Here is a 27,669-nt window from a genome sequence, read left to right on the forward strand (position 1 = left end):
ATGAGGAACAGAGGCTGCGCTGAAACCGTGTGGATAGCGCCCCCTGGAGTTGCTCGACAAGAAGCTGGCTAGAGCACAAATGTCCTCCGCCCGAGCCCAGGCCCCATGGCCTGCTCACAAGGTCCCCTCTGCGCCCCATCCCCAGCGCCACCCCCCAGCAGATCTGATGCAAGTGGGCCACCTGGAACCCCCCAGAGAGACCACAATGGACAATGGTCATGAACAGGGAGCCCAGATATGCCCCACCGTCGGCCACGATCAGTAGGAGCAGGCTCCCTGTCACTTGGCTCGGTCTTCAGCCCACCCCTACCCCTGTTGAGCCCACTCACCCCTGCTGGCCTTGCCCTGCGGGGGAGCAGAGCTGACCTGTCAAGGGCACGTTGGAGAAGTCTGTGGAAAGACTTCGGCAGTGAAAAGCTGTGGATGAGGGAAGGACAGGGCGGGGTCCGCTTGTGGGACTCCGCCCGATTCCACGGGAGCTGGGACGGCCCTGCTCCCCCCGCCGTGGGAGCTGGTTCAAGCTCGGGTTCCTCCAGCCTTCAGGACGGCACCAGGCTGCCACCACCGCCCAGGACTGCCTGGCTGCTGGGACCTGCACTCCCCGGTCTGGAAACAGCCCAAGGCCCACTCCTAGGCCACAGGTGTGAGAGGTGGGAGGAGCCCAGGAATTGGGTGGGCGTGGCTAGCCCAAGGAGAAAAGGTAACTGCGGAGAGGTGCCCTGGGGGCAGTGTACCTGACCACAGGGTCCCAAAGCAGCTTTTCTCTTCTCTGGACTGAGCACTATGGAGGTGACTCTGACACTCCTGGGCACAGCCTGGCCCTCAGAGAGGGACATCTGGTGGCCAGTGGGCATGGGGAGTGGGCAGCACCTGGGCACAGAGGTACCCCATGAACACCCCATCTCCTTGGCAGTGCATGCCTCTGTGCTGAAGCCAGATTAGGGCCCCCTAGGAGCCATCACCCAGGGAGAGCCAGACCACCAGGGATGAGAGCTAAGGATCATGGCTGGGGGTCATGGCTGGGGAAGGGGATGGGTCGCAACCCAGAGGGGTGAGGTCCACATGAACAGGCTCAGTACACCCAGCTGACAGGCACCCACTGGGGCTCTGTCCGCAGCTTTTCCATGGCAGCCTGGAGCTCACGAAAGGTCCTCTCCAGGTTGGTGTTGACCAGGCTGAGGTCGAAGTAGTGCCCGTAGCCTCTCTGGATGCGGCTGCTCTCTTCCACTGTCCTCCTCAGGTCTGCCTCCTGCTGGCACAAGGGGACCTCGCGGCCATCAGTGTCCCCCAGTCACCCCCATCATCACGGGGAATCTACAGCCTCCCCCATCTATCCCCCTGCCCAGAGCCCAGCCATATCAGGTACAGACTCCCTGGCTAGGGAGGCAGGAGCCATCGCACGTCTCCGGGCGGCTCTCCTGCAACCAGGGACAGACAGATGGGTGAAAAGAAGGAAGGAAGGAAGGAAATAACCTTTAGTCAGTGCCGAGCATGGCACTAACTGCTTTGCAACCCACGTGATCTTCGCGATAGCTCTGCTAGGCAGGACTAATGATTCCCCATTTCCAGCAGAGAAAATTGAGGTTCAAAGAGGTCACCCAGCCAGCCAGTGGCTGCAGAGGGTCTGTCTGACCCCAAGGTCAGTGCTCCCTCCAGTGTGACCAGGCGCCTGAGATGCACCTCCCAAGCACGCCACTACTAAGGCAATCCACGGGTGCCCCAGGCCACCACTACCCCACACCTAATCAAAGCTGGCCAGCTGGCTGAGCAGGGGTAGGAAGGACACTTTGAATGCTGACTTAAATGAGCAGAGGTGGAAGCTCTAGGGCTGGCCCAGCTTTGTCCCAGTGGCCCCAGTTGGCTATGCTTGTGGCCAGGGGACTTCAGAGGGGAGCCCAGCCCAGATAGCCTCTGACCAGGGGCCTGAGAACTGCAGTACCAGGCATGGCCAGCAGATGGACCCCTGAGCTCAGAGTTCTGCAAACCCTACATCCCGAGAAGGCGGCTCCAAGGGGTACCTGGGGGGGGGAGGTAGGCGCCCTGGTGTCTTGTAACCAGTGACTTGAAGCTTCTCCTCCCAGCCTCCCCCCTGATGCTAACTCATCCCTCCAGCCATCCTTCCAGGCTCCAGCCCCCTCCTTCCCTTCAGCTTTTCCCTCCAGCTGTAAATGCCTGGCCCACTTCTGCCCAGAGATCACCCACCGGCCCTCCGGGCTCCCTTAAGCACTCTGTCCCCCCACAGTGGATGGAGTGGCAGGCCTTTCAAAACCTCCTGCACCCCAGGCTAGCTGTATCCCTGACTCTATGAGACTCTGGGCACTTTACTTCCTTGCTCAGATCTCCGTTTCCAAACCGATAAAGTGGGAGTCAGGAGTCCAAACTCACTGATACCTTGGGTGGTGCCCTCTCTCCCTTCCCCAATGCCACCTTCTTCTCCTCATCAGCTCCAGCCTACCTTCTCCCCGGGCAGCCATCAGACCCCTCCCACCGCACCTCAGAGTCCTCACCGTAAGCTGCTTGGTGGACAGCCCACTCTCCAATGCAGCCCGGTTCATGGCCCGGAGGGTCTCGTAGTCAGGGGCCTCGATGAACACCACATAAGGGACAAACTCAGCTGTTCTCAGCACTTTCACTGCCTGCGGGAGAAGAAGCGGGTGGGGGAGTGTATCCCCATGGACATCATGGAAGGGGGAGGAGGGATAGCTGGGGGCTACCTGGGAGGGTGGGAAAATGGAACCTGGGGATGAATGGGAGAGGAACAGCTGGCAGGTGGCCGGGGACTGGGAAACCGGAAGAGGCTAGAGAAGGAGGGGGCCTGGGAGGGCAAGAAAGAGATTCCAGGTGGGTTGGGTCCCTAGCAGTAGTTGGGGGATATATGCGGGTGCTTGGGAGACCAGTGCCTGGAAGCATATGGGGAGTGCTGGGGGTGGGCCAGCAGAGTACCCAGCGGGGATCTCAGACCGGCTGGGACTTTACCTGGGGGTTGACATCCAGCACGCACACTTTGCCGGCGGCGACCACGCCCCGGATGGAGTCGATGCGCGTGCCATACAGGTTGCCCTCGTACTCGCCATGTTCCAGGTAGCGCCCAGCGCGGATGTCCGCCTCCATCTCCCCACGGGACACAAAGCTGTAGCCCTGACCTTCCCGTTCGGAGTCCTTGGGCCGCCGGGACGTGTCTGGGGGGAAGGAGGGGCTGAGTGAGCACAAGCAGGCTGTACCATCTCAGACGCGCACGGTCGTGCAGCCTGGGAGGGGCGGCCTCCTTCCGCCTTCAAAACGCTGCCGCCTCCCCACACCCAAACCCTCACCCTCACCCCTGCCACACACGCTTTCGAGACTCCCACATTGACAGGACCTTCAGAGTTCACTGCGCCAACCTAGTGCTCACAGATGGGGGGCTGAGGCCCAGAGGGGGCGATGTGCACCCCAAAGCCACACACCAAGGTCAAGGAGATCTGGGGTCAGCACTCAGGTTCCTGCCTCCAGGAACCAGGGGCTCTCACCACCCCAGCTGGTTCTGTCACCAAGAAGCCCCGTCTTCCACAAGGCCACACGCAGCCCTGTTTCACAGGGGTTCCCAGCGGGGTTTCTCGTAAGTGAAACTTGAGAGGAGGAAAGGCGAGGCCTGCCCGCAGCCCACCCAGGCCACCCAGGTTCCAAGGACAGCTTCCCCACCCCTCTCCAGCCTGCAGTTCCCCCTACCACCTACAGAGGGCGCACTCCCCCCACGCCTCACTCAAAAGTACCCCTTGACTTGGGAGTCCATGCAGATGCCTGCTCAGTGGACCCAGCCCCAGCCCCTGCTCCCAGTCCCCTGCCCACCAAGGCCCGGCTCCCACTCACAGGGCACGGTGGTGCCATAGCGATCTGGATCCCACATGATGAGTTTGTTCTTCAGGCTGCGCCGGCCCACACCCTGGGCTCCGATGAGCACCAGGGTTTTCCGGCGGAAGGGGGGCATGCGGGCCACCTCCTCATAAATGAGCAGCTCATGCCGGTCAAACTCTGAACACAGGAGATGGCGCTCATCAGGCTAAGCGGGAGGCGTGGGTGGGGCCGGGCCTCAGGGAGGCCAAGGATAAGAAGGCTGCCGCGGTGGGTGGGGGGAGGGTAGCAGAGAGAGACTGGGCAGTTCTGGGGATGGGACTGGCAGCGTCAGCACCAACAAGTCACTGGCGGGGGCGGGAGGGCGCATGCCATATCAGAGGAGGACAGGGAAGGGGGCCCCCAACACCCACCTGCATTCTTCGTAGTCAAATACATCATTCGCTTCTTTTTCTTTCCTGAAAGGCTGCCACATAGGGTCCCTGGCCACAGGGAGATGGGCGAGTGAGGCCAGGCAGGCTTGTGTCACATCCCAGATTAGGGGTCATGAGGCGGAGGGGTGGGGGGAACCCTCATACCTGAGGTGGGTGTCAGCTCCAGATCCCGTTTGACAAAGGCTTTCCGCTTCTCCTCCAGCAGCTGGCTGGGGATGAGCCCAGCGCTGCCCCCTTCCACGTGGCATGCCTGAAAACGGACAAGGGAGAAAGATCGGCCTGAGTGAGAAGACACCTCCCTGGGCGCTCACCTCCCCCACACACCACGCCTGGAGAGACAGACACCGAGGGCTCACCTGCCACCAGTTAGCATCGTCCTGGTTTACAATCTGCAGTAAGTCCCCAGCACTGAAGCGCAGGCCGGCTTCCTTGCAGGGGATAAGGCTGTCTCTTGCAGGGTCGTAGTCGAAGTGGCATTTCACAAATACCTGGATGGGGGATCAGAGAAGGGTCAAGGGAGGAGGGTAAGGCTGGAGGTCAGAACCCTTCTCAGACCAGCCCCCTACCGCACTTCCCCTCTGAGGGTGGGGGGACCGTCACCGGGTCCACTGTCTTCCCCAGGCCCTCACAAAGGTGAAAGAGGCTAAGGCGTGGCCCCCCTAGTAGGGGCATGGTGCCCCCAGGCCCCCCTGGTAGCGGCCTCCCTTTGCATCTAGAACAAAAGGACTCAGACTGACGGGGCCTGTGGTCAGGCCTGGGGCCTGAGGCGGCCACCCGCTGAGGAGGAGGCAGGTCACTGGGTAAGGGACACAATCCTGGCTTTGGATCCCTCAGTCCACCCACAGCCGCCTCTTGGAACAGGGGGCTCTGGCAGATGGCTACAGAGCCAGTAGGAGAAAGTGGACAGAAGGGCCAGACCCCCACCTTCCACCAACCAGGAGGCAGCTGTACAGGGCACCTGGCAACTCAGCACGGCGCATGCGCGCACACGGTACACATAGGCCGGGGGCTGCATCCATACAGGTTGCCTACGCGGGTACAGACGCGCGCACGTCCCTTGCACATGCGTACGAGTGCCCAAGACTCAGGCCAATGCACGTGTATGTGGGCCTGTGACCCTGGCGGCTGGGAGTCCCGGCTGCCCCTTGGGCCTTGGGCTGGGCGGGGAGGTAGGTGGAGGGACCCACCTGGCGGGGCAGATGGGGCTCCTGGTAGCTGGGCAGGATCTTGAGGATGACGCTGCCGCTGGCACTGCGCAAGAGCTCCTGCAGCGCGCGGGGGTCGCTGCCCACTGGCTGCCCGTTCACCTCCTTGATGATGTCGCCCACGTGCAGCAGGCCTTGCTGAGCCACCATGCCGCCGTGCAGAATGCGCGCGATCACCAACTCGCCGCCCTCCACACGGAACGTCACTCCCTGGGGGGTGGAGGGCGGGTGTGACAAGGCCCCAGCTGCTCCAAGGCAGACTCTTCAAGTGGGTTTCCTAACGGCCCCTCCGTTCCCACCCTCACCCCTTCCACCCCGGACTCACAGAGTCCCCCTCTTCCATTTTTCTGCCCCAATCCTTCACTTACAGGGCCGCTCATGGAGGGAAGGGGGGCAGAGTGGGGAGGGTCCTGGCACGCGGACGTGTGCAGCTCAGATGCACGGTGTCTGCGGTCTCCTGGGGCTGCATGGGCCTGGCCCGGGGGCAAAGCTGGAACCATCTTCCCCTTCAGCCCTCTCCGGGCCAGATCCGGCCTCCACTGCTTACTCTCCACCCCGCCCCCCTCCGGATCCCACCCCCAGCCCTGCCCCGTGGCCTCACCAGATGCTCTCCAGCGGTCTTGCGGATGCCCACCATGCGGACCGCGTCGGGAGGCACCGGCTGGTTGCTGAAGGTGGGGTCCAGGCCAGGGCTGGGCGGGGGAGTCTCATAGGTCTTCGAGGCCACAGAGTCATGTGTCTCCAGGAGGGACTGGGGAGGTGGTGGAAACAGGAGGGACCGTGGGACAGTGCCCCGTGGCTCTAACTCCCCGCCAGCCTCTCTCCCAGGGGCCGCCCCAGCCACCACCCCAACTCCCCGCCCCCCCCCCCCACCCCTCCGGGCTGGAACCTGGAAGTGAGGCTCTTGGAGGATGCGGGCCAGCTCCGCGGCTGTGCTGCTCTGCTCTGCCAGCTGCGCCAGATCCCGAAGGATCTCCTGCACCAGCTCCAGGTTGTTGTCCCGCACGGCCTCCAGCTTGGTCTCCTCCAGCCGCTCGTGGGCCTGGTGGGTGAGGGCGGGGCAGGTAACACCTGAGGCTCCCCAAGAACCCTGAGCTACCAAACACTTCCCCACCCCCCCCCCCCGCCCCAGCTCAAATCCTGACTTCAGACCACGCCCTTGGCACCGCTTCTGACATCAGCTTCAGACCCTCACTCACCCAGCAGCGAGCACACTCCCACCTGCGCAGGCACACCTTGCCTTCTCCTTTCACCCCCAAAATGGTGATTAGGACCCAATTCAGGGAAGGGAGAGTACAAAGGATAAACCTTCATCCTGTTGCCACAGAGGGCCATGAAACTTATCACGCTGTCTCCAGCCCCCCGGGGACCCTATAAGCATGTGAGTTCAAGGACAACTTATTCCACCCAACATCATGGTCTTGGACATCCTGTAGCCCAGGATGAAGAAGCCGGGGAGGTGGAGTAACTTGCTCAAGGTCACAGGGACCCAAACTTGGGTCTCCAGGCCTTCAGCCTAGTGCTCCCAGTGAGGGAGGGGACGAGAAACCGGTGCAGTTGACCTTGAACGACACGAGGGTTTGCCACACCAACCCCGGCACAGTCAAAAATCCACATATAACTTTTTACTCCACAAAGACTTAATTACTGATAGGCTACTGGTGACTGGAAGCCTTATGGGTAGCAAAGAGTTGGTTGGGGTGCCTGAGTGGCTCAGTTGGTTGAGTGCCCAACTCTTGATTTCAGCTCAGATCGTGACCTCAAGGTCGTGGGATTGAGCCCCTATGTCAGGCTCCGCACTGGATGTGGGGCCTTCTTGGGATTCTCTCTCTCCCTCTCCCTCTGCCCCTTCCCTTCTCACATGAGTGTTCCCCGCGTCTCTCTCTCTCTCTCAAAAAAAAAAAAAACAAAACAAAACAAAAAAACAAAAACAAAAAGTTGGTTAACACATATTTTCTACGTTATATTATTATATACTGTACTCTACAATAAAGTAAGCTAGGGAAAAGAAAATGTTAAGAGAGTCACAAGGAAGAGAAAACATTTACAGTGCTGTGCTTTATTTATTGAGAAAAGTCCACAGACGAGTGAACTCGCACAGCTCAAACCCATGTTGCTCAAGGGTCAAATGCACATGGCGCCAGGAGAGGACCTTGCACCTGCTTGTTGATTTATGGACTCTGGGCTCCATGTGCTCTGAAAAGGGGGAAGGGAGGTTTTACCAGTGACCAGTCCAGCAAGAAGAGTTATATTAGTTGGGTCAGGAAGTAAGGAGTCTTATTTCAGGGATATAAATGAAGACTTTTTTCTCTCTGAACCATTTGAAAAATAGACCTAAGTCACTTCACCCCAGACCACTTCAGCGTACATCACCTAAGAACAAGTAGGAGACCAGCTACATAAACTATAATACCACCACCACTTGGAAGAAGTTCAACGTTGACACATTGATGACAGTCTCTATTTAAATACTGGTTAGTGTCCCCAAAGTATCCCTTATAGTTCTGGGGGGTTGTTTTTGTTTTTTTCTGGTCAACAATCTCATCAAGGACCATGTGTTACATTTGGTTACACAAAGGCCACATCTTTTTATTCCCCTTTAGACCAGATCCCGGTAACTTCTGGTCTTTCGGGACATTTTTAAGTTCAGGCAAGTAGTTTGTAAAATGCCCCACAACTGGATTTCTCTGATTGTTTTGCCATGATTAGACTCAGGTTAATCATTTTTGGCCAGAGTTCCACATAAGCAATCTTGTGTCTTTCCCACATCTTGAGACTGTGACTATTCTGTTCCCCAGCAATCTTTCATTGATGTATTTAGCATTCATTTATGACCCCTGCCTAAATCAATTCTTAAGTTGGGGGTTGCAAAATAGTGATTTTCTAACTCCGTTATTCCTTCTACATTTATTAGTTGGCATTCTCCTGTAAGAAAGAGCTAGTCCTTTTTCCCTCCCACCCCACCTCCCTCTCACCTAAACTCCCCTCTCTGTATGACTATGGATTCTTTTTTATTCTGCGTTATACTCCACCACCATTGCTATCTTCGTGGTCTCAATTTATCCCAAATTTTGTTCATTGGGAGCTCCAAACACACCCGTGTCCTTTGCACACGGTTCCCATCAGTCCTCGAGCACCTTCTTCCCTCTGCCACAGGCTCATCTCGTACTTTCCCTACCCCACGTCTGGGCTCAGCAATTTCTCCAAGGAACTTGGATTCCTTTTGGCAGGGAATGGTACTTAGAAACCAAGATCTGGGGTACTCAGTGCTCATTGCTTCTGGCATGTCACTTCTTTAGTAACCCTTAGTTGACCGTGATAGTTCCAATTAAAATCTAACGCTGCAAAATTCTCCTCCTCTGCTCCCGTTCCATATTTGTACCTCCCTTCTCCCTCAGTGAGAACTTATTTCCCCAAAATATGAATATATCTGCTTATCTGTTCCATCCTTCAAAATTCAAAAGGATTTCAAAATTGCTAAACTACTGTGGCCACCTATCACAAACTTAAGTAAAAGTCAAGATTTATCTGCAGTCCCTCTTGTCCTCAGAATAGTCTAAAAGCACTTACAGCATTAGGGAGATGCTCTGTATCTGTGCTGTCCAACATGGCAGCCATATGTGGCCATCAAGCAACGGGACTAGTATGACTGAAAAACTGAATTTTTAATTCTACATCAGCAGTGCAGTTTATTTAAGTGTTTTCATTTTAATTTCAGCATTTAAATAAATACTCACATGTGGCTAGTGGCTACTGTATCAAATAGTACAGCCTTAGACTGTATCTCACTTAGGGTATACAGTCAGAATACTGTGAGCAAAAGTACTGGAGTTAATTCCCTTTTCTGTATAGTTATGCTAACGATTTAATATGTGGACAGATTCACTTATCTGCACTTAATCTCAGAGTTTGCTTTTTTCATTCTTTTCAAGTCATTTGTATTTTTTGAATATTTACAACACTTACATGGTTCAAATTTTAAATCTAGGGGCACCTGGGTGGCTCATCCGTTGAGCATCCAACTCTTGATTTCGGTTCAGGTCATGATCTCATGGTCCTGGGATGGAACCCCACATCAGGCTCCATACCAAGTGTGGAGCCTGCTCGGGATTCTCTCTCTCTCTCTCTCTCTCTCTCTCTCTCTCTCTTTCTTTCTCTTTCCCTCTGCCCCTCCCTCCCTCTCTCTCTGCTAAAAAGATAATTTAAATCTATATAAAAAGTAAACCGAGGGACACCTGGGTGACTCGGTTGGTTGAGTGTCCAACTTCAGCTTAGGTCATGGTCAGGGTTCGTGAGTTCGAGCCCTGTATTGGCCTCCCTGCTCTCAGCACAGGGCCTGCTTGGATCCTCTGTCCTCCTCTCTCTCTGCCCCTCCCTTATTTGCACTCTCTCTCTCTCAAAAAGAGATTTTAGGGGCGTCTGGGTGGCTCAGTTGGTTAAGCGTACGACTTCAGCTCAGGTCATGATCTCCTGGTTCACAGGTTCGAGCCCCTTCTTTCTTTTCACAACAGTAAGTAAATATTTCTCTTTCTTTTTTACATACAACGTAGAACACTATACACACATACTCTTTGCTTCCTTTTTGTTTGTTTGTTTGTTTTTTAATTGGCTTGGTTTTCTGCTTGGCTTTTTACTTAACAGTATGCCCTGGAAATCACTCTATGCTGCTACGTGGAGATCTTCCTTTATTATTATTATATCTTTTTTTAATTACTGCGTTTGAGTCACTGCGCGACCGGAGTACCATAATTCATTCAACCATTCTCAGGGGTATTTAGGTTGTTTCTAATCTCTTACTATTGCAAACTAAGCTAGAGTGAATAACCTGGCATAGCTGTTGTCTATCTGTAGAGAAGCCTTCCATGTCAATTCCTGGATCAAGCAGTAGATACACTGTGGTTTTGTTAGATAGTGACAACCCCCCTCTCCATGGGGCTCGGGCCGCTTTGTCCTCTCACCAGCTTTGGATGAGAGACTTCCCTGAAGCCTTGCCACCAGAGCGTGTGATCAGACCTTTGCGTGTCTGCCAATCACGTGGATGAGAAACAATTTCTCAGTGGGTCTTGATTTGCATTTTGCTTCTGGAGTGAAGCTGAGCATCTCCTCATATGTTTAAAGGCCATCTCTTCATCCTTCCCTGCAAATTGCCTGTTCACGTCTTCTGCCAATTTTTCTATCAGGTCTTGGTTTTTTTTCTTTGTCCCATTTTTCAAATGTGCTCTGTGTTGGAAAGATAAGCCCTTTATCTGTGCTATCTCTTGCAAATATTTTCCCCCAGTTTGTCATTGTCTTTTGATGCTGCTTACGGTTTTCTGTCAATGCAAAGTTTATTAATACATGCATCTGATTTTTAAGGCATAGTTTAAAAGGGGGGCTTTCCCAACACACAGATCCATGTTTTCATCTAGGATATGTATGGTTTATTTTTCACATTTACATCTCCGATCTGCTTTGAGTTTATTCTGGTGTACGGTGTAAGTACGGATCTGCTTTGATATCTTTCCAAAGGATAATCCAGGTATCCCAATGCCATTTATTAAAAATCTATAGGAAATTTTTTGTTTAATTTTCTACGTGTGACAATGGTAGTGTGAATATATTTTTAAGAATCTTTATCTTTTAGCTATATATGCTGAACTACAGATAAAATTATATCTGAGATTTGCTTCAAAATAATTCAGGAGAGGGGCGCCTGGGTGGCTCAGTCGGTTAAGTGGCCGACTTCAGCTCAGGTCCCCCCCATATCACAGAGCCCGCGTCGGGCTCTGGGCTGATGGCTCAGAGCCTGGAGCCTGCTTCCGATTCTGTGTCTCCCTCTCTCTCTGCCCCTCCCCCGTTCATGCTCTGTCTCTCTGTCTCAAAAATAAATTAAAAAAAACGTTAAAAAAATAATTCAGGAGAGAGGGATGTAGGTGGAGGTATGGATAAAGCAAGATTATTCATGGGTTGTTACATGTCAATGTGCAGCAATGAATGACGCAGGTTCAGGAGACATGTTTTTCAAGCCCAAGAGAAGAGATTTTAATAACACCTCATAGGGATACCCTGAGGATTCGGGGAGATGCACACAGGGCCTGGCACACAGTAGGTGCTCAGTAAAGGCTAGCTCTTTCTATCTTCTCTTCCCCAAACAGGCCAGGGGAACAGCATCCGTAGGGGGAGGCACGTTAGCCCCACAGTCACTTAAACCAGCCTCTGGCAGGTGAGAAGCATTTCACACAGACGCCCACAGCCTGGCAGGGCAGAATGTTCCTGTGTGGGAGAAGCAGACAATTGAAGGGGCAAAGGAGTAGCACTCAGAAACCACTTATGCCTTGGGGCACCCAGGTATCCTAGTCGGTTAAGCTATGGACTCTGGATTTCAGCCTCAAGTCATAATCTCACGGTCATGAGTTCAAGCCCCAACATGGGGCTCCTCACTGAGCATGAAGGCTGCTTGGGATTCTCTCCCTCCCTCCCTCTGCCTTCCCTACCTCCCTGTGCATTCTGTCTCCCTCCCCTCCCAAAAATAAATAAACATTTAAAAAAAGAAAGAAAGAAAACAGTTATGTCTTGATGTTCCTTGATGTTCCCCAGGCGCTAACTGAGGCATGTCTCTGAAGGTTCCACCCAAACGTATGTGCTCTTGTCATTTAGCTCAGCACAGCACGCCAAGCTTTCCGGGCCCTGTTACCAGCGACTAGAACAATGCCTGGAGTTCAGGGCCCAGGAACTGTATTTCAAGAATGAACAGTGGCACTGGGGCATGGAACCATCTCACAATGGCCACTTTAGCCGGTCTGTCTCTTCAGCTTAGCAGGGGAGAACAAATTTCCCCAGGAGCCCTCACTAACTGAGCCGGAAGCCAGGGCCCCTCCCAAGCTGCCCACCTCCCATCCCTCCCTTAATGACACCTCCCTGCAGGCTGGTCCGTTCGTCCTCCTGTGGCTGCCCCGGGCGTCTCACCCACTGATATAAAAGCACAGCTCTCCAAGCTGGACCTTCACGGCCCGGCTTGGGCTGGGTTGAATCCAACCCAGAATTGGATTCATCCTATCCTTGCTCTGTGATATGTTCTCGTCATTGGTTTGGTTTGTGCATGGCTCCCTTTCAGTTTGGTCAGCATTGAGTTAGACATTTTTATAGTAATATAACAAGGATCGAAGAACCCACCATTCAAACCATAAATGAGGATCTTGACAATATCCTACATCTAACCACATGGCCCAGCCACCCATCCACTCCCAGAAACCGCCATCTTGATTCCCTGTCATCATCCTGCCCCGGCTTTCATTTACGGTTTCATTGTCTCTATGCAATATACATATTTCTAGAATTAATTTCATTTTTAATTATTCTTACCTTTTTTAAAAAAGGGCGAATTATGCTATATATAATTCCTGGGGGCCTGATTCTTTTCACTTAACATTATTAAGTGAAAAATTATTTTACCTACTATTTTTTTACCCACTATTATCTTGCTAAAATTTACTCTCACTTTCCATATTAAAAGATAACATTTTACTTTGTTTCACTTATTATTTTTCACTTAACATTATTCTTCTCTGATTCATTCTTTTTTCCCCCCCATATCACAGTTGTTCATTTTAACCATATTATATTCCATTGTGTGAATATGCCACATTTGATTCATGCCCTCTCCTTGGGAAGCACCTGGGTCATTTCAGGATTTGGGCATCGTGAACAGCACTGCTATGAACATTCCAGTGTGTATCTCCTGGTGCACATGCAAGAGTTTCTCCCAGAAACAAAATTGCTGGGCCATGGGGTATACGTACGTTCAATGGTAAAGCAGCACATTTACAAAATATCTCATTTAAATGTCATACCAGATGGGTGCACCTGGGTGGCTCAGTTGGTTAAGCGACTGACTTCGGCCCCGGTCATGATCTCACGGTTCGTGGGTTCGAACCCTGCGTCAGGGCTCTGTGCTGACAGCTCGGAGCCTGGAGCCTGCTTCGGATTCTGTGTCTCCCTCTCTCTCTCTGCCCCTGGCCCACTCATGCTCTGTCTCTCTCTCTCTCTCTCTCTCAAAAATAAATAAAATTAAAAAAAATAATAAATGTCATAATGACCCTGTGAGATCAGTAGTCCCAAGGCCATTATCTGAGACTTGAGTGGGTGAAACGAATTCCTTCGGAGCCCAGAACTCATCTGTGTACATCAGGGACTCCAGTCAGTTTCCTGGGCTCCTCCACGGCTGTGGTGCCACCATCTGGGCACCTGTTTTGAGAATGCATACAGTTGAGAGGCACTAGGCCCCACTACCAGGAAATTTTTGAGTTTATGTGGTAACCATTTGTTGAATTCTGCTCTGACAATCATCTTCGGCACAGCAGGGGCTCAAGCTTATTACAGACCAGAAGCCTGGGCCAAGTATACAGTTAGCTAATGGTGCAGCTGGTACTTGAACCCTGATCTGTCAGCTGCTGGTCCAGAAGCAGACTGCAAAAGCAGAAACGTCACACAGCCATTTCTCTGTGAGTTTTTCCCCCTCTGCCCTCACACTCCGACATCTCTGATTGTGGCAAGAGACAGGGAATTGTCACTTGACGCCTATGCTCATAATTAAATAGCTCAAAAACTGAAAGAAGTCCCAGAGGGTGGTGTGCCAGAAGGTAAAGTCACTCTTCAATCGTGATTTGACGATGCGATTTGCTTTGGTCGGGGGACATTAGCAAATATGATGCAAAAAGAGGCTTCGAGGCTTGTCCTCCCTTACTGCTGAGACCGCCATGTGAAGAAACCTGGGCTCTCTCTTAGAAGGTGAGGGACCACATCATCCTAGACACTGCAGCCTTCTCAGCTGAGACACCAGATGTGTGAATGAAAACATCCTAGACCACCCTGCTGAGCAGCCCAGACCAGAAAAACCACCCAAACCATCCAAAAATCATGAGAAATGAATCATGGTTGTTTAAAGCCACTACATTGTGGGATGGTTTGTTACACAGCAGAAACCGACTGATACACTGAGCTCCCCACCACCGTAGCTTCCACTTGTCATGTCCCTTGGTCAGAGTCTCTATTTCAGTGACACCCCCCCCGACTCCTTCATTCTTCTAGGACTCTCTCACCCCAGCCTTATTACAGGAGTGGAGTCTCCCAGTGAACTCTAGTCAATGGACAAGACTGCATTGTAACAACTCTTTATGGTTTGAAATGCACTTCTACATCCATGACTTTCCCCATCCCTACTACAACTCTGAAAGAGAGACATCATCATCCCCACTTTTCCAAAGAAATAACTAAAACTCAGAGAGGTTGTCAGACATACTAAAATCACACAGCCAACCAAGGACTCTTCTGACTCCAAACCCCATGTTCTGTCTACCTCGTCTCATGTGGATTAGATCACAGGCCCCCCCAGCTGGCAGATGTCTCCACTGGTAACAGTTTGCCAGAATTTCTGAATGTCAGCTGACTTGGATTCCTCACCTTCGACTTGCCTGTTGTTGGAACACCTGCTGAGGGATCCAAGTCGGCCCTCCCCTATGTCACCCGCCTGCTAAGGCTGCCACCTGTTGTCTGCAGCCAACCCCCTGGATTTATGACCTGTCGGCCAGATTTGATTTCCCTCCAGAGCCTTTACTCTCTGGGTTTGTCCCCTCAGGCCCCGCCCCTCCGTCCTAGATCTACTCAGCCCAGCCCCTCCCAGGCTGTCTGCCACATCCCCAGAGGGGACAGGCAAGCCCCACCCCATAGGGGAAGGGGCGGGGGCTTAATAGCTACCTCCCGAAGTTCCAGCTTGTTCATGGGCCACTTTGCCAAGAGAACCAAGTTTTTACAACTGGATCTTTGATCCGAGCCCTTTTGTCTGGTAAGTTGGAAATGTATCTCTGTATGCAAGGCCATTAAAATTGTGAGAAGGAATAAGAAATAGGTCCTGTTGTCCAAAGCAGGTCATGGGGTCAAGCCCAGACTGAAGAATGGAGAAACTCTGCCACTCGATAAGACAAGTGACAAAGTTCCATTGCAAAGGGTCACACGTACAGGGATGGGAAGGATTCTTACTGAGCTCAGACAGGCCTTTATGGAGATGCACTTCTTGTCTGTCTCACAGCTCAGTGGAGAGAAGTCACAGGGTCCTCTTGGCCCGTCAGCCTCGTACTGGGGGGTCTCAGAGTTGAAGAAAGGTCCACCCTATTCTCTGTTGTGCTTTATGCATCTGGAACCATCCTGGGAATCTCTTGGGAGGAAATTCTGACCAGCTTATCCCCCAAGAACAAGTCTGGAGAAGGGAGTTTATGTTTCCAGTCTGATACGGTTCGTCGGTAACTTCTCAGGTAGGCTGTACCGTGACACCCCAGGGCGACAGACTTGGTTGGACTCCATCCGGAGAACAAACTATCTGACCGCTCACTCCCATAGCCTTAGCACTGTGCCTGGTACTCGGTAGGCACGCAATGGATATTCGCTGTATCAGTGATGGCTGACCGGGTGAGTGATGGGAAATCATACAGCCAGCAATCCCCTCACTGGAGGACCGTCTCGTGGATCAAAGACACCGAAGAAGGACGCTAGCAAGGGCAATCATGCTTCAGAGGGACCTTCTAACCCCGAGATTCTCCTATCCTAAAAGCTCTCTATTTCATTGGCTGTCTCACTGTAGAAGCAACAGCTAACGTGACCCAGAGGGGACAACGGTCTAAAAAATCCAACTCTGAAATTGGCTTTGGCAGGTTACAGGTGTTGAGGGTCAAAATGTGCATATTCAGCAATGCCACTGCCAAGTGTCCACCCTAGAGAGACTCACACACGTGCAGAAGCAGCTGAACGTGAGGACACTCACCGCAGCGCTGTCCTTAGCAGAAGAAAGTCAACAACATCACACCTTTTCTCAGTAGAACCGATAAACAAATACACCAGGCTCTATCTCATAAACTGGAACACCACACAACAGAGAGGGAGACACAGAATCTGAAGCAGGATCCAGGCTCTCAGCTGTCTGCACAGAGCCCACACGGCAGCGCTTGAACTCACGAGCTGTGAGATCATGACCTGAGCCGAGATCAAGAGTCGGACACTTAACCGACTGAGCCACCCAGGGGCCCCTACGACAACATCTTATTTCTTGCAAAGAAACAACAAGCACTAAAGAAATCAGGGCCAGCACTCACGACCTGGAGATAGGTACTTAACACAGCTGTTGGGTTTAACTCCTACACCCTTTGTATTCATTCATTTAGCAAATATTTAGTGACCACCTACTGTATGCTAAGGGCTGTTCTGGGCTCTGGGGATGCAAACAGAAGGACACCCCTGCCCTCCGGGACCTCACATTCTCTTTGTTGCAAACATGCGTGATGCCTTGTTTTTATTTTTTTCAATGCTCATTTATTTGTTTATTTATTTAATTGGGGGGGGGGAGGGCAGAGAGAGACGGAGAGAATCCCAAGCAGGCTCTGTGCTGTCAGCACGGAGCCCGACAAGGGCTCAGTCTCACGGACCATGAGATCATGACCTGAGTCGACATCGAGAGTTGGACGCTTCACCGACTGAGCCACCCAGAAGCCCCTTCCTGTTTTTACTTTTAATACACGAATACAGTCCTTGACCATTGAACGAAAAGCAACCGGCCTTTTCTCCAATTCCCCCCAGTCTGCTCACTTTTCTCCTCCCCAGAACATCCTACTACTGACCATTTCAGCCCTTGCCCCCTCCGTGGTTAGCAACCTCCCCAGGTCTTCATACGGAACATTCCACACGACCAGGCTCTGTCCCCGGGGCAGTGTCCCCTGAGTAGCTCTCTCCCTCCAGTGGGGCCTGGTCCCTCCCACACCCCATGCTGGAGCCAGCCACGGCTGTCCTGTGCCAGAGTCCCCATCCCTACCCTGAGGAAAAGCCACCACCTGGCTGTACCGCCCTCTACCGCTGTCTCAACAGCATCATTGCCACACTCCTGGTCACTCCATCGCCATTCCTTGAAACCCTGGGCCTGCCTCGGTCTTCTCCCACCCCAATGCCTGTCGTACCCTAGATTCCCACCCCACCCCCACACAAACCTTTCCTTTCTGAGCCTCTTTAACATCAATGACCTCCCCATCCACTGCAGCCACATCCTAAATTGTCGTGTTACCCCCTGGAGCTGTGCTCCTTGGAAATCTTTCACCTCCCGCCTCCCTCTCTCTAATCTCTGCCTTCTCTTCCAGTTACGCACTCTCTCTCCAAACACTCTATGACCTCAGAGAGCCCCCAGGCCTCCATCTTTTCCCTCCCTCCCCGCTCTCCCAGTCTGGGCCCCAGAAGTGATGCTCTGAGTCCCTCCCTCCCACTGGTCCCCTTCACACTGCCCCCCTGCATCCCAGCCTCCACAGCCCACAAGACCTGGACCAAAGCCACCCCCTTTCCTCCTGGCATCCCGGGACTGAGCCCACCCCCACCCCGGAAGTCCGGCATCTGCCACGGGCAGTCTGGGGCCCTGTCAATCCTGCTCCCTGGCTTTAGTGGGGACCCCTTGCCCTCCCTTCAGCGATTAGCCAAATCTTCATCTCCAAATCCCCCTGCTCCATCCGGATCCCTAATTTCCAGCAGACCACTGCCCCCCGCTTCTCTGAAAACCCTGAGCAATCACACGTGATTCTCTGCAACTCCGCTACCTCTTCCCCAGGAGACGGGGCGCCCTTCTACCCCCCCCCGCACCTCAGCTGAGGGCACCACCAGCCTCTTACTTCCCTTATGCAGAATCCTGGGTGCCTTGCAACCTCCACCCCTCACCTTCCACACCCAAACACCAAACGCTGTCAATTCACTTCCTCAATAATTCTTTCCTCTTTCCCTCCCTCAAGCCCTGTTACTAGAGGTCTAGTTCACGGCCATCTCCAACTCAGGTCTTTCCAGCTCCAGCCTTGACCCTCCAACCATCCTCCACATGGCTGCCAGAGGGATGCTCCTAAAATGACCATGTGCCATCAAAACGCCCTTGCTTAAAACCCACAAAAGGCCCCATGTCACTCACAGGACATCACAGGACGAGGCCCAAGTCCCCAGCACAGCCCCCGGGGCCTGCCACAACCTGTCAGCATCTCGGCAGCTTATACTCTCTGTCTTGCACCCGAAGCTCAAGCCTCACACCGACACTCACAGTCCCCCGCATACTTCTGGCTTTTTCTCACTTCTGTTTCTGCTCAAGCTCTTCCCTTGTCCCCAAATGCCTTCTCCCTCCTCTTTGTTCTTCCAGACTCAGCTCAAGTGGCCCTTCTTCCAGGAAGCCTTCACTGGCTACATCGGGCCAGGTTAGGCACCTGTCCTTATATTCCCCAAACACCTAGTGCATCTGCCTCTATCACGGCCATTACCAAGGCGTTTCATGACTTTCTCTCTTAGTGACTTTCTCCCCCGCCTGATGTGTGGCAGGTGGCTTTAAAAAAAGACACCTGCACAAAATGCTCGAAGGCAGGGAGAGACAGGCAGGATGAACTCTGGAGATTCCAATGCACAGACGTGCCCACCCCTCGGCAGACGCACCCTCCACAAGCTGGCGGTCACATCTGCCCACAGGGGCCTGTCCACGCTCTCACCAGCCAGGCACGACACAGCCCCCTCACCTGCAGTCATGCAGATCCATCACCTGGGCATCATCATACAGAGCCCCTCCCAGGGTCTTCTAAGTGCCACATGCCCCATTCCCAGGCACCCTGTGGCCAACACCCCACAACCTCCCCAGACACCGTGCTCTTATGCCCACCTCCCTGAAGCGCTATACCTTGGCCAGGGATCTTACTATGGGACTTTCCATAATGCCTCGAAGGAAGATCAGGTCCAGCTCCGCGGCCCCCGTGGCATTGGGGAGGGATCCCAGGTTGTCCAGGACTTGCTGCATGGCTGGGAAGAAGGGACGGGCAGTGAGACACAGGTACCAGCTGGGCACAGGAGGCCAAAACACACCACAGCAATCCCACCCTCCTGCTCTGTGCGCCACAGAAGACAGCCCCTCTCCAGCAGCAATTCCCTCAATGCCCAGCACCGACACTCCAGGCCCCTGAATGCCTGGGGAAGGGAGGTGGGAGGACGGGAGCAGTTTGCTTGGCCTGTTCTCTAGGTCCTAGGTAATGCCAGCCAGGGCAGGTGGGAGGCTCCTGGAAGCAGAAAATGGACTCGAGGTGCGAGGGGGGAGAAACGGAAGCAGTTGTCAGGTTCCAGGTTCTGTCCTAAACCAGAGAACCACAGATTCCTCACTCAAGCTCTGGATGGGCTGGTCCCAGGACTCAGCCACCTGCACCTAGAGGGTTCAAGGATAAGACAGACAGTACTTGGGGGTGTCCCTGAGCGCAGGCCCAGAGTCAAGCAGGCAGCCATGCAGGCGGCCAGAGCCTCTACAGTACCCAGTACAAACAGTATCACTAATTCAGTGTGATTTCTCAAAAGTCACGGTCCCTCACCGGCCTCGATCTTTCCCTCCTGTAAAACGGGTGGGTGCAACTGTGTCTACAGGCCCTTCAGTTCTGGCAGAGAGTGATCTATTACCATTGAGAGGTTAACATAGAACACAGAGAGCCAAAGCTGAGGCCCAGAACATTGGCAGGAGCTGGGGAAACGGGCACCCAAGGGCAGAGGTTAGACCAAATCGGCCCAGGGATCAGCAAACCCGCAGCCTGGCATGGGACATAACAAGGACGCGAGAACACCTGACACTGGGCCACCACGGTGGCTGCTGAGATCTGAGGTAGGGGCTGTCTTCACCCACCCACAGAGGTGGGAGCTCCTGGCTGTGGCAGGTTCTAGGGGGAGGACGGGGGAAGCAGAATGTGCCCAGCTGGGGGCAGAGATGGGCAGGGGGTATCATTACTCTGCCACCCAGCCACCCACGCCTGCATCTACGTAACAGCACTCAAGCTATGGAGGAGGGGTGGATACGGTCCCTGCCTCCTCTCACCACTCCTATCAGCGCCCCCTCCTCCAGACAGGAATGGGGACGAGGAGGAGGGGGCTCTGAACTGGAGAAGCAGTCATGGCTCAAGGACCCCCTCTTTCCCTCCTCCCCCCCCCCCCCACCTTCTCCAGAAACAGCATCCAAGCCAGCCCTCTAGACCCCTCCTACTCAGGCCCGGGCTTGGCATTGATCAGAGACCTGCAAGGCCTTTAGTGGCCTCGGAAAAAGCCAGGGTAGGGACTCTGCCCGCTCTGCGAGGGCATTCTGGGATCCACCCTCCCCGGCCATCCTCACGTACAGGCTCACAAGCCTGTCAGCCTTGGAGGAGGACAGAGGCAGGGGAGTTAATGCCCTCTGCCCAGGCCAGCTCTCCTGGCAGGCTGTGTCCCCAGACCCTTAGGCTCCTGAGAGCCCGCTCCCAGGACACGCTCTCCAGATGCCCAAACCCCTAGGGAGGAGAGTAGATTAAGGGTCCCCCAGCTTTCCCCCCAGCCTCCCGCCCCGCCTTTCCCTACCTTCCCTCTGGAGATCGGCTTCCTCAGAAGAGCCCAGGGATATACCCTCCAAGGAGGCCCCGCTGCCCGGACTGCCCGCCATGGCTACCCCCCCACCCCCCGGCTCCGGGGCTCCTGGAGTAGCCTCCACGCAGCCGTCGCTGCCTTCCCTGCCCAAGGAGGGCAGCGCTGGAGGAGGCGGAACTCGGGGAGCGCCCTCTGCAGGATCAGCCAATAGCTAGGCTCAGACTCCCTGCCCGCCCTGCTGATTGGCCAAAGCCCGACAGGAGCAGCCGGGTGGGGAGGGGGCGGCGATAGGGTGCGAGCGGGGCCGAGGGAAAGGGAGACCTGGTCTTCCCGGTGCCCGATCACCCCCCACCCGTGTTCGCACCAGCGGGGGTGGGGAGGAGGCGGCAGAGAGGAGGTTTGTGGGGCAGGGGGTTCAGCCTGCTGCCCCTTCACAACTGAGGCGGTGCTCAGAGACCCCTCCTCTCACAGTCCAGCTGCAGGAAACCTAAGGCGGGGTGGGGATTTGGCCCCAGCTTGTTCCCGCCCCCCTTTTCTGGAAGTCTCTTCTCCAATCCACCCAGGCCACTTCCTCCTCTGGCCCTCAGACCTCTACTGTATGTTCCTTCTCCAGACCCAGTTTCCTTTACGATGACTCCCTCAGGATCAAAGGAAGCCCCCAAGAATGACTCTCAGTACCAGGGGCACTCTCACTGCCAGGGGCAGTGGCAGTGGCAGTGGCATGGGGCAGATACCCCAAACCCCAAATGCCTCCCCCTACCTGCTAGCCTTGGGGGAGTGGAGGGGGGTGCAGAAGAGGTGGTGGGGGGGAACAGGAAGGAAAAGGAGGGGAAGGGAGCACTATTACTGCGGGCAGGGGAGGGTGCCTCAAGCCCTTCTGACCCCACACCTCAGCCAGCCTCTCCCCTCCCCCATCACGCATTAGCTTCTCCCCTTAGATTAGGGATGATGCCTGGTGGGCAAGTCAGGCATCCGGGAAGGGAAAAGGTGAAGGTGCATTCTCGCAGCAGGGACACAGGTAGGCAGGAGCAAAGGACTTGGCAGTCACCCCAGCCCAGTGCCTCCATTCCTCTGATACCCTGTACCTATGAGGCCACCTCCAGACACTGCTGCTGCCACCAGCCAGCCAGCCAGCCAGCCATTCCCTGAGGAGTGGCACCAGGTCCTAACGCACCCCTGGTTGCCATGGCAGCAGGAGGGATTACACACCAGGACATTAACCCAGGGATGCAAGAGAGATTTAAAGAGACAGCTCCACCTCAAAACAGCCCACATCCCAGCCTGGATTCAAAGACAAGGGGGAGTCAAGTAAAGAGGGAAGAGAGGGTAGGGCTGCAGGTCTGGAGACTCCAGGGGTAAGTTCTCTAAATACCCAGCCCATGCCATAACGCACATATCTCCCAACCCATCCCCAAGGGGGCCCTCCACTCTACTAGAAGTAGAGTTGGGTCTCTCTGCGAGAATCCCACTCCACAATGACAATGGCCATGTTGACCCGTGGGGAAGGGTAGGAGGACATTGTTAGCTTCACTGTGCAGATCCCCAGGCTGGGATCTCTCGGGGAAGGGAGTGAGGAGAGGGAGGGTGACCCTGAACTCAGAGGCAGGGGCACTGCTATCTATCTATCAGGCCTGTAGAAAGTGTAACGGCCACAAACGAGAAGAGGCAGATCCATCATTAGATTTTTGAGGCCAGGGGCCAATCCAGCCTGGGGCAGGCAGAGAGGGCTGCCTGCAGGAAGGACCGAGAGGCTCATGGTCTCAGGGTCTCACATCACCTCTTTACAGAAAAGGAAACTCAGGCTCCAAGAGGTGAAACAGCCTGCTCCTGTCCTCCTTCCTTTGGATGTGGGAAGGCAGAAGTAGCCTATGGCAGAACACCAGGGGATCAGGGTCCCCAGGAGTCCTCAGAGGAAGCAGACTGTACCCATGCCCCTAGACTCCCCTCCCTGCCTGGCCCCCCACTGCACCCCCACCATGCCCCCATCAACTGGCCTGCAACAAAGAAGTCAAATTCCTCTCCCTCTACACCCCTTCCAGGCACTATTAATGGGTTTACTGGGCAGCCCCAGATTGAGAGGCCTTTAATCACGGGCTCAGGGATGGGCTTAATTAACTCCCAAGCAGCTTACAGTGGGGCCCAGGCAGCCTGGAGCAGAGTGGGAGCAGGCTGGACAGGAGGTAGGGGCACTGAGCCCTCCAAGGCTGTCAAAGCTGGGGGACGTTAGTACAGTGCCTCTACTACATGGAGAAAAGGCCTTTTTGTGGGGACAAGGGTGTCACAGTTTAGGGTCTGGCCTACTCACAACATCCTTCACTTTCCTGGCTCACTTTCTCAGAGGAGAGGGACAGGGGAGTCATTCTAACCAAATTGGGAGGCCTGGAATGCCTTGCAGAGGCAAGGGAAGGTGGTCATGGACAGGAGGTCAAATAGATCAGATTACAGTGTGAGGGCCCCTAGCCTCGAGCATAGGGGGGCCCATGAACCCCTGGGGTAGAATGCAGATTTTGTACATAGAAGCATTGGTCTATGATGAGGGCCCACAGCTGTCATCAGATTCTCACAAAGGGATTCAGGACCAAGAAAAGTTAAGAACACTTCTCCCGTCCAATCGCCTCATGTTACAGACGGGAAAACCTAGGTCCTAAACAGGACTCAAGGTCACAGCCTAATTGAGGTAATAACCCAGCAGCACAGCATAACAACTGTGAATAGTCCTATGATGGAAATATCATCATAGCCTTTGAATTTCACATCAACCTCTTGATAGAAGAGGAGACGCAGGCCCCAAGAGGTTAAGTAATTTGCTCCTGAGGCTTCCGATCTCATCTGGGCAGCTCACTCCCTTGCCCTAAAACCTCCTACAGAACCAGGTCCAGGCTTCTTGAACCGGCACTCCCCACACACAGGTCCTTATGTCCCAGCACACATAGACGCACATGTCGCTGGCACATGCTGGTTTACTCCACCTGTCTGGTGGGCACCTCACTGTGGACTTCTCAGCCCCAGGCTGTTCTGCTATAGTCCCTCTACTCCCAAGCCATCCTCCAAGGGCCAGCTCCTAAGGGCCACCTCCCCAACCAGCCTGGCCCTGTGCCATTGCCCTCCAGCAATACTGTGGATCGTCTCCGGAGCGCATAAGTCCCTGCCCTCCACAGAGGTGAGCTGTGCCACGTCTCTAGCCCCACCCTGGGGCAGACGCAGCAGGGCCATAGAAGCAGCTGGAAGGAAAGGCTGAGTGGCAGGATGGAGCAGCAGTGGGGGCCAGTTTATCCTTAGAGGTAGCCAGGTAGCCATGGACGTGCCTGACTGCTGCTCTCCAACCCCAAGCCCCTGCCTGGCACTCTCTGAACCACTGATACAAACTGACATCCTCAACCCCTTCTTACCAGACTCAGAGTTGGTGGCAGCAACTGGCATGGTGAGGTCTGCAAGGGCTCTGCAGTGTCTCTCCTGGAGGAGGGGAGGAAAACGAATGAGAAGGAACAATGGCACAGCAATGGGGAAGGAACGGCGGTGGTGGTGGGGGGGGAGGGGGGTTCCCCTCAGGATCAGGGCATTACCCAGAGACTGTATGATCCCACAGGAAGGCAGGAAGAGCACATATTACATGCCCATTCCTCCAAGGAGGAGGAAATGAAGGATCAGAGAGGTTCGTTGCTTTGCCTAAGGTCACAGAGCTAATATAGAGAGCTACAATGAAAACCCGGGATCTTAAATGTTTCTGTCTGCCATCTGTCCTTTATTCATTTTTTTTTTTTTGAGGGGGGAGGGTAAGAGTCCAGAATTTGAGGCAAAAGCAGGAAAGATGGGCATTCCCAGGCTGTAAGCTGCATGAAGTCAAGAACTACACCTGTTTTATTTTGCTTCTGGAACCTAGACGTAGCCAGTGGAGATGCTCTACAATCGTTCGTCTGTCTGGCCGACAGAAATGAAGTCATGCCTTCCCAAGCCCTCTCTGACTTCCTCTTTCTCCCTTTGCCTCTTTTTAGCCCAGAGCTGGGGCAAGGAAAGCAGTGGGCTCCCCAGTCTCCAGTGGGGGGGCGGGGTGTGTGCAAGGGAGCCACCCACTACCTTTTCCTCCCTTCGCCTTCCTGGGCACTTGCTGCTGGTGAAAACCCTAATTCCCAGTTGCCGTGACAACTAGAGGCAGTGAGTGGCTCCCAGCAGGGGTGGGGGAGAGGAGGGAAGCAGCTGGCAGTGCCCACTTTAGGACTGAATGCCTGCTGGGCCCTGGGCGTAGGGAGCCACACCTTCACCTCCCCCTAAAAAAAGGACTCTCCCCAGAGGGACCAATACCAGATTTTAATACAACCCTCCCTGGTCCCATGCCTGCCACCCCCAGGCCAGAGCTGGTCACCTGAGCTCAGGTAGCAGAAATTACAAAGACTCGGGGAAGACTTCGCTTCCTCCTGGATCTGCCCCTTAAAGACATGGAAGAAAGGAGTTTTAGGGGAGAAGAAGGGCACCCCCCCCCGTGAGGTTAGCACCCAGGCTGGGAGAAATGCCCAGCATCTACTGTGCCAGCCAGTGCCCCCACGCCAACCCCTGCTGTCCGGATTCCTTCCCTCCTCCCCCATCCAAAGTCCTGACCACCTGGAACCTGGGGCATTCTCCTGGCTGGTGCCGTTCTCCCCGACAGTTATTGGCAGAGGGGACTCCAGACATCTTCCTTCCTTAGAGAGCGGAAGGTGAGAAGAGGCAGGGAGGATCCTGTCCCCTGGAGTCTTGCCCAGCCTGCCTGGGTTTTTCTCTGGGTAATCCGTTCCCACAGCATCGGCTAGCTCTTCCCCACCCCCACCCAGGCCTCTGAGAGGGCGGGGCCTGGCTTGTGCCCACATGAGAACAGCAGTGCCAGGCAAGCCAGGCTGGCTCTGGGCCAAGGTCCGGGGCCCAGGCTTCTGGGAACGCGCTCCTCGGCTTCCAAAAGCCTGCGCCTCGGTGTCCTCTCACCCCTACCTCCAGACCATCCACACCACCCAGGGTCAGTAGGTGATGCGGACCCTTCCGTCAATACACATACAAAGAGATGTTGAGGAGAAAGGTCTGACAAAGGAGCTTTGAAGACCGATAGATCGTGGGGAGGGGTAGACAGCCTAAAGGATGGGGGTCTAGGGACGTGCGGACCTGCACGCACCGACAATCAGAGAGCCCCAGCCCCACCGGCTCGGCCCCAACCCGCCGGGCGCTAGGACCTGGGGGAAGGGGGGCGTGTTTCGAGCCATCAAAGAAGGCTCTTTGCAAGCGCGCCCGCGGGAGTCTAGGGGATGAGGTCACTGACTGGATGCCCCCCGCCTCACTCCCCCCGCCCCTTAGTTGACCTAACTTTCTGACCCCGGCTCCTCGCTCCTGGCACCGATCCCCTCCCAGGTCTCCAGGCCGTAGCCCTGGCCTTCGACCCCGACCCGCCCCCGCTACAGCCTGGGAGGCGAAAGAAGCAGCGCGCCCCCCTTCCCAGGACCCCTTCCCAGGGTAGGTTGAAGTGTTGACCTCCCAAGGGGGTCTGAGGGGCCACGGGGACCCACGCAACCTCTGTCTCGCGCCCCCACCCCCCGGAAGCGCTAACAGCGCGGTTCTTACGTAATGCCCGGCTCCAAAGTCCCCCGAATCCGCACGGCCCCCGAAGAGGCCTCGCGGATACCGGAGCCTCGCTCAGCTCACCAGCTCTGAGCCCGATGTCACTTTACAGCCCTAACCGCGGGGGCAGCATCACGGGACACCGGGCTTTGATTTCTCCCTAGGAGCCCCCCGAGAGAGGAAGGGAGGAGTGAGGTGGAGAGGGAGGGGATGGACCCGAGGGAAGGGACCCGGGGAAAACCGGACCCAGAGAATAGGGCCCCAAGTGCTGTACCTGCACGAAGAGGAAGCGAGGACCTTGGGGTGAGCGCTGGCCCAGGGGTGGGGGGGGGGCGCCTACCTGCGCCCCGGGGAGCCCGTAGCTCGGTGCGGCTCCAGCGCAACCCGGCTCTCCGCGTTTATTGCCTGTCAATCGTTACCCTGGCTCTTAAAGCGGCAAGGCCTCCTCTGCGCGAGGGGGCGGAGACGGAGAGGGGAGAGGAAGGGAGGGGGATACGGACGTCGCGGGAAAGGCCGGAGAAAGTAGCCTTCCCGAGCGGCTGGAGGGTAGGCGGGGAGGTGGTGGTTTGGGAGACACCGCACAGCCCAAGACCCCCTGCTCTCTTTCCACTCGGGGAAGCACAGGCTGGGACCTGTACCCACCCGTGTCCCTCGGCGCCCAGCGATCCCTTAAAAGGGCGATGGTGAAAGATTGCTCCCTTCTCTCCGCTTAGACCCGCGCTCCAGTTTCAGGCGGGCCTCGCCTCTCCCCGCTATCCTGCTCCCCGCTTCGGAAAAGGGAACAGGAGTTCCCTTTAGGGAGATTCCCCAAGGGGCAAGAGACCCATCCCCAGAGGGTCTCGGGCTCAGGGGCAGCTTCCAAGGACTCGAATGGTGGATAGCTGGATCCCGGCCACTCTGGAAGAATTTGCAAAAATGGGGGAAATGTCTTCCAGGAGTAGTTTGAGATCTTATTTTAAGTCTGGATCGGAGAGCTAGTCCATACCCTTCCTACGGAATAGGGAAAGAAGTAACTTGCTATCCGTCTTCAGAGTTCCATCTCAAGAAGTAAATAAAGTGTTAAACCCAGTTAGTTGCCTGCCTTAGCCCAGCCTCTGGCTCCACCCCAGACCTGCTTGTAAAAGATAGTGTATGGCCTTGAATACTTGGAAGTTCAGCCTGGAGACCATCCTTGGTTCAAAGGGCTGAGCATTTGGGGCCAGCCACGGTACCTTTCTGACTTCAGTGTTCTC

General features: G+C 54.9%; 1 protein-coding gene across 5 annotated transcripts; it reads right to left on the bottom strand.

The window, feature by feature from the left end:
* Positions 1 to 168: 168 nt before the first annotated feature.
* Positions 169 to 27,483, bottom strand: MPP2 (MAGUK p55 scaffold protein 2). 5 transcript variants are annotated; one of them, XM_047093583.1, is made up of 14 exons: positions 26,712 to 27,235; positions 25,221 to 25,284; positions 24,250 to 24,313; positions 19,173 to 19,291; positions 6,357 to 6,509; positions 6,069 to 6,218; positions 5,450 to 5,677; positions 4,619 to 4,750; positions 4,407 to 4,512; positions 4,242 to 4,310; positions 3,847 to 4,008; positions 2,977 to 3,179; positions 2,508 to 2,636; positions 169 to 1,249 (listed from the first exon to the last, which is right to left on the bottom strand). In XM_047093583.1, exons 3-14 carry the CDS (start codon positions 24,278 to 24,280, stop codon positions 1,073 to 1,075), a joined length of 1,659 nt encoding a protein of 552 aa, XP_046949539.1. In that variant the 5' UTR covers positions 24,281 to 24,313; positions 25,221 to 25,284; positions 26,712 to 27,235; the 3' UTR covers positions 169 to 1,072. The 5 variants fall into 5 exon arrangements, with proteins under 5 accessions (XP_046949539.1, XP_046949540.1, XP_046949543.1 ...); XM_047093584.1 differs by having other exon boundaries at positions 26,778 to 26,803; XM_047093587.1 differs by lacking the exons at positions 25,221 to 25,284; positions 26,712 to 27,235 and adding an exon at positions 27,423 to 27,483.
* Between the last annotated feature and the right edge of the window lie 186 nt (positions 27,484 to 27,669).

This window comes from Lynx rufus, unplaced genomic scaffold (assembly GCF_022079265.1).
Source record: "Lynx rufus isolate CCGP_SWC_20201006 ecotype Redwood Valley unplaced genomic scaffold, mLynRuf1.p SCAF_34, whole genome shotgun sequence".
Taxonomy (NCBI): Eukaryota; Metazoa; Chordata; class Mammalia; order Carnivora; family Felidae; genus Lynx; species Lynx rufus.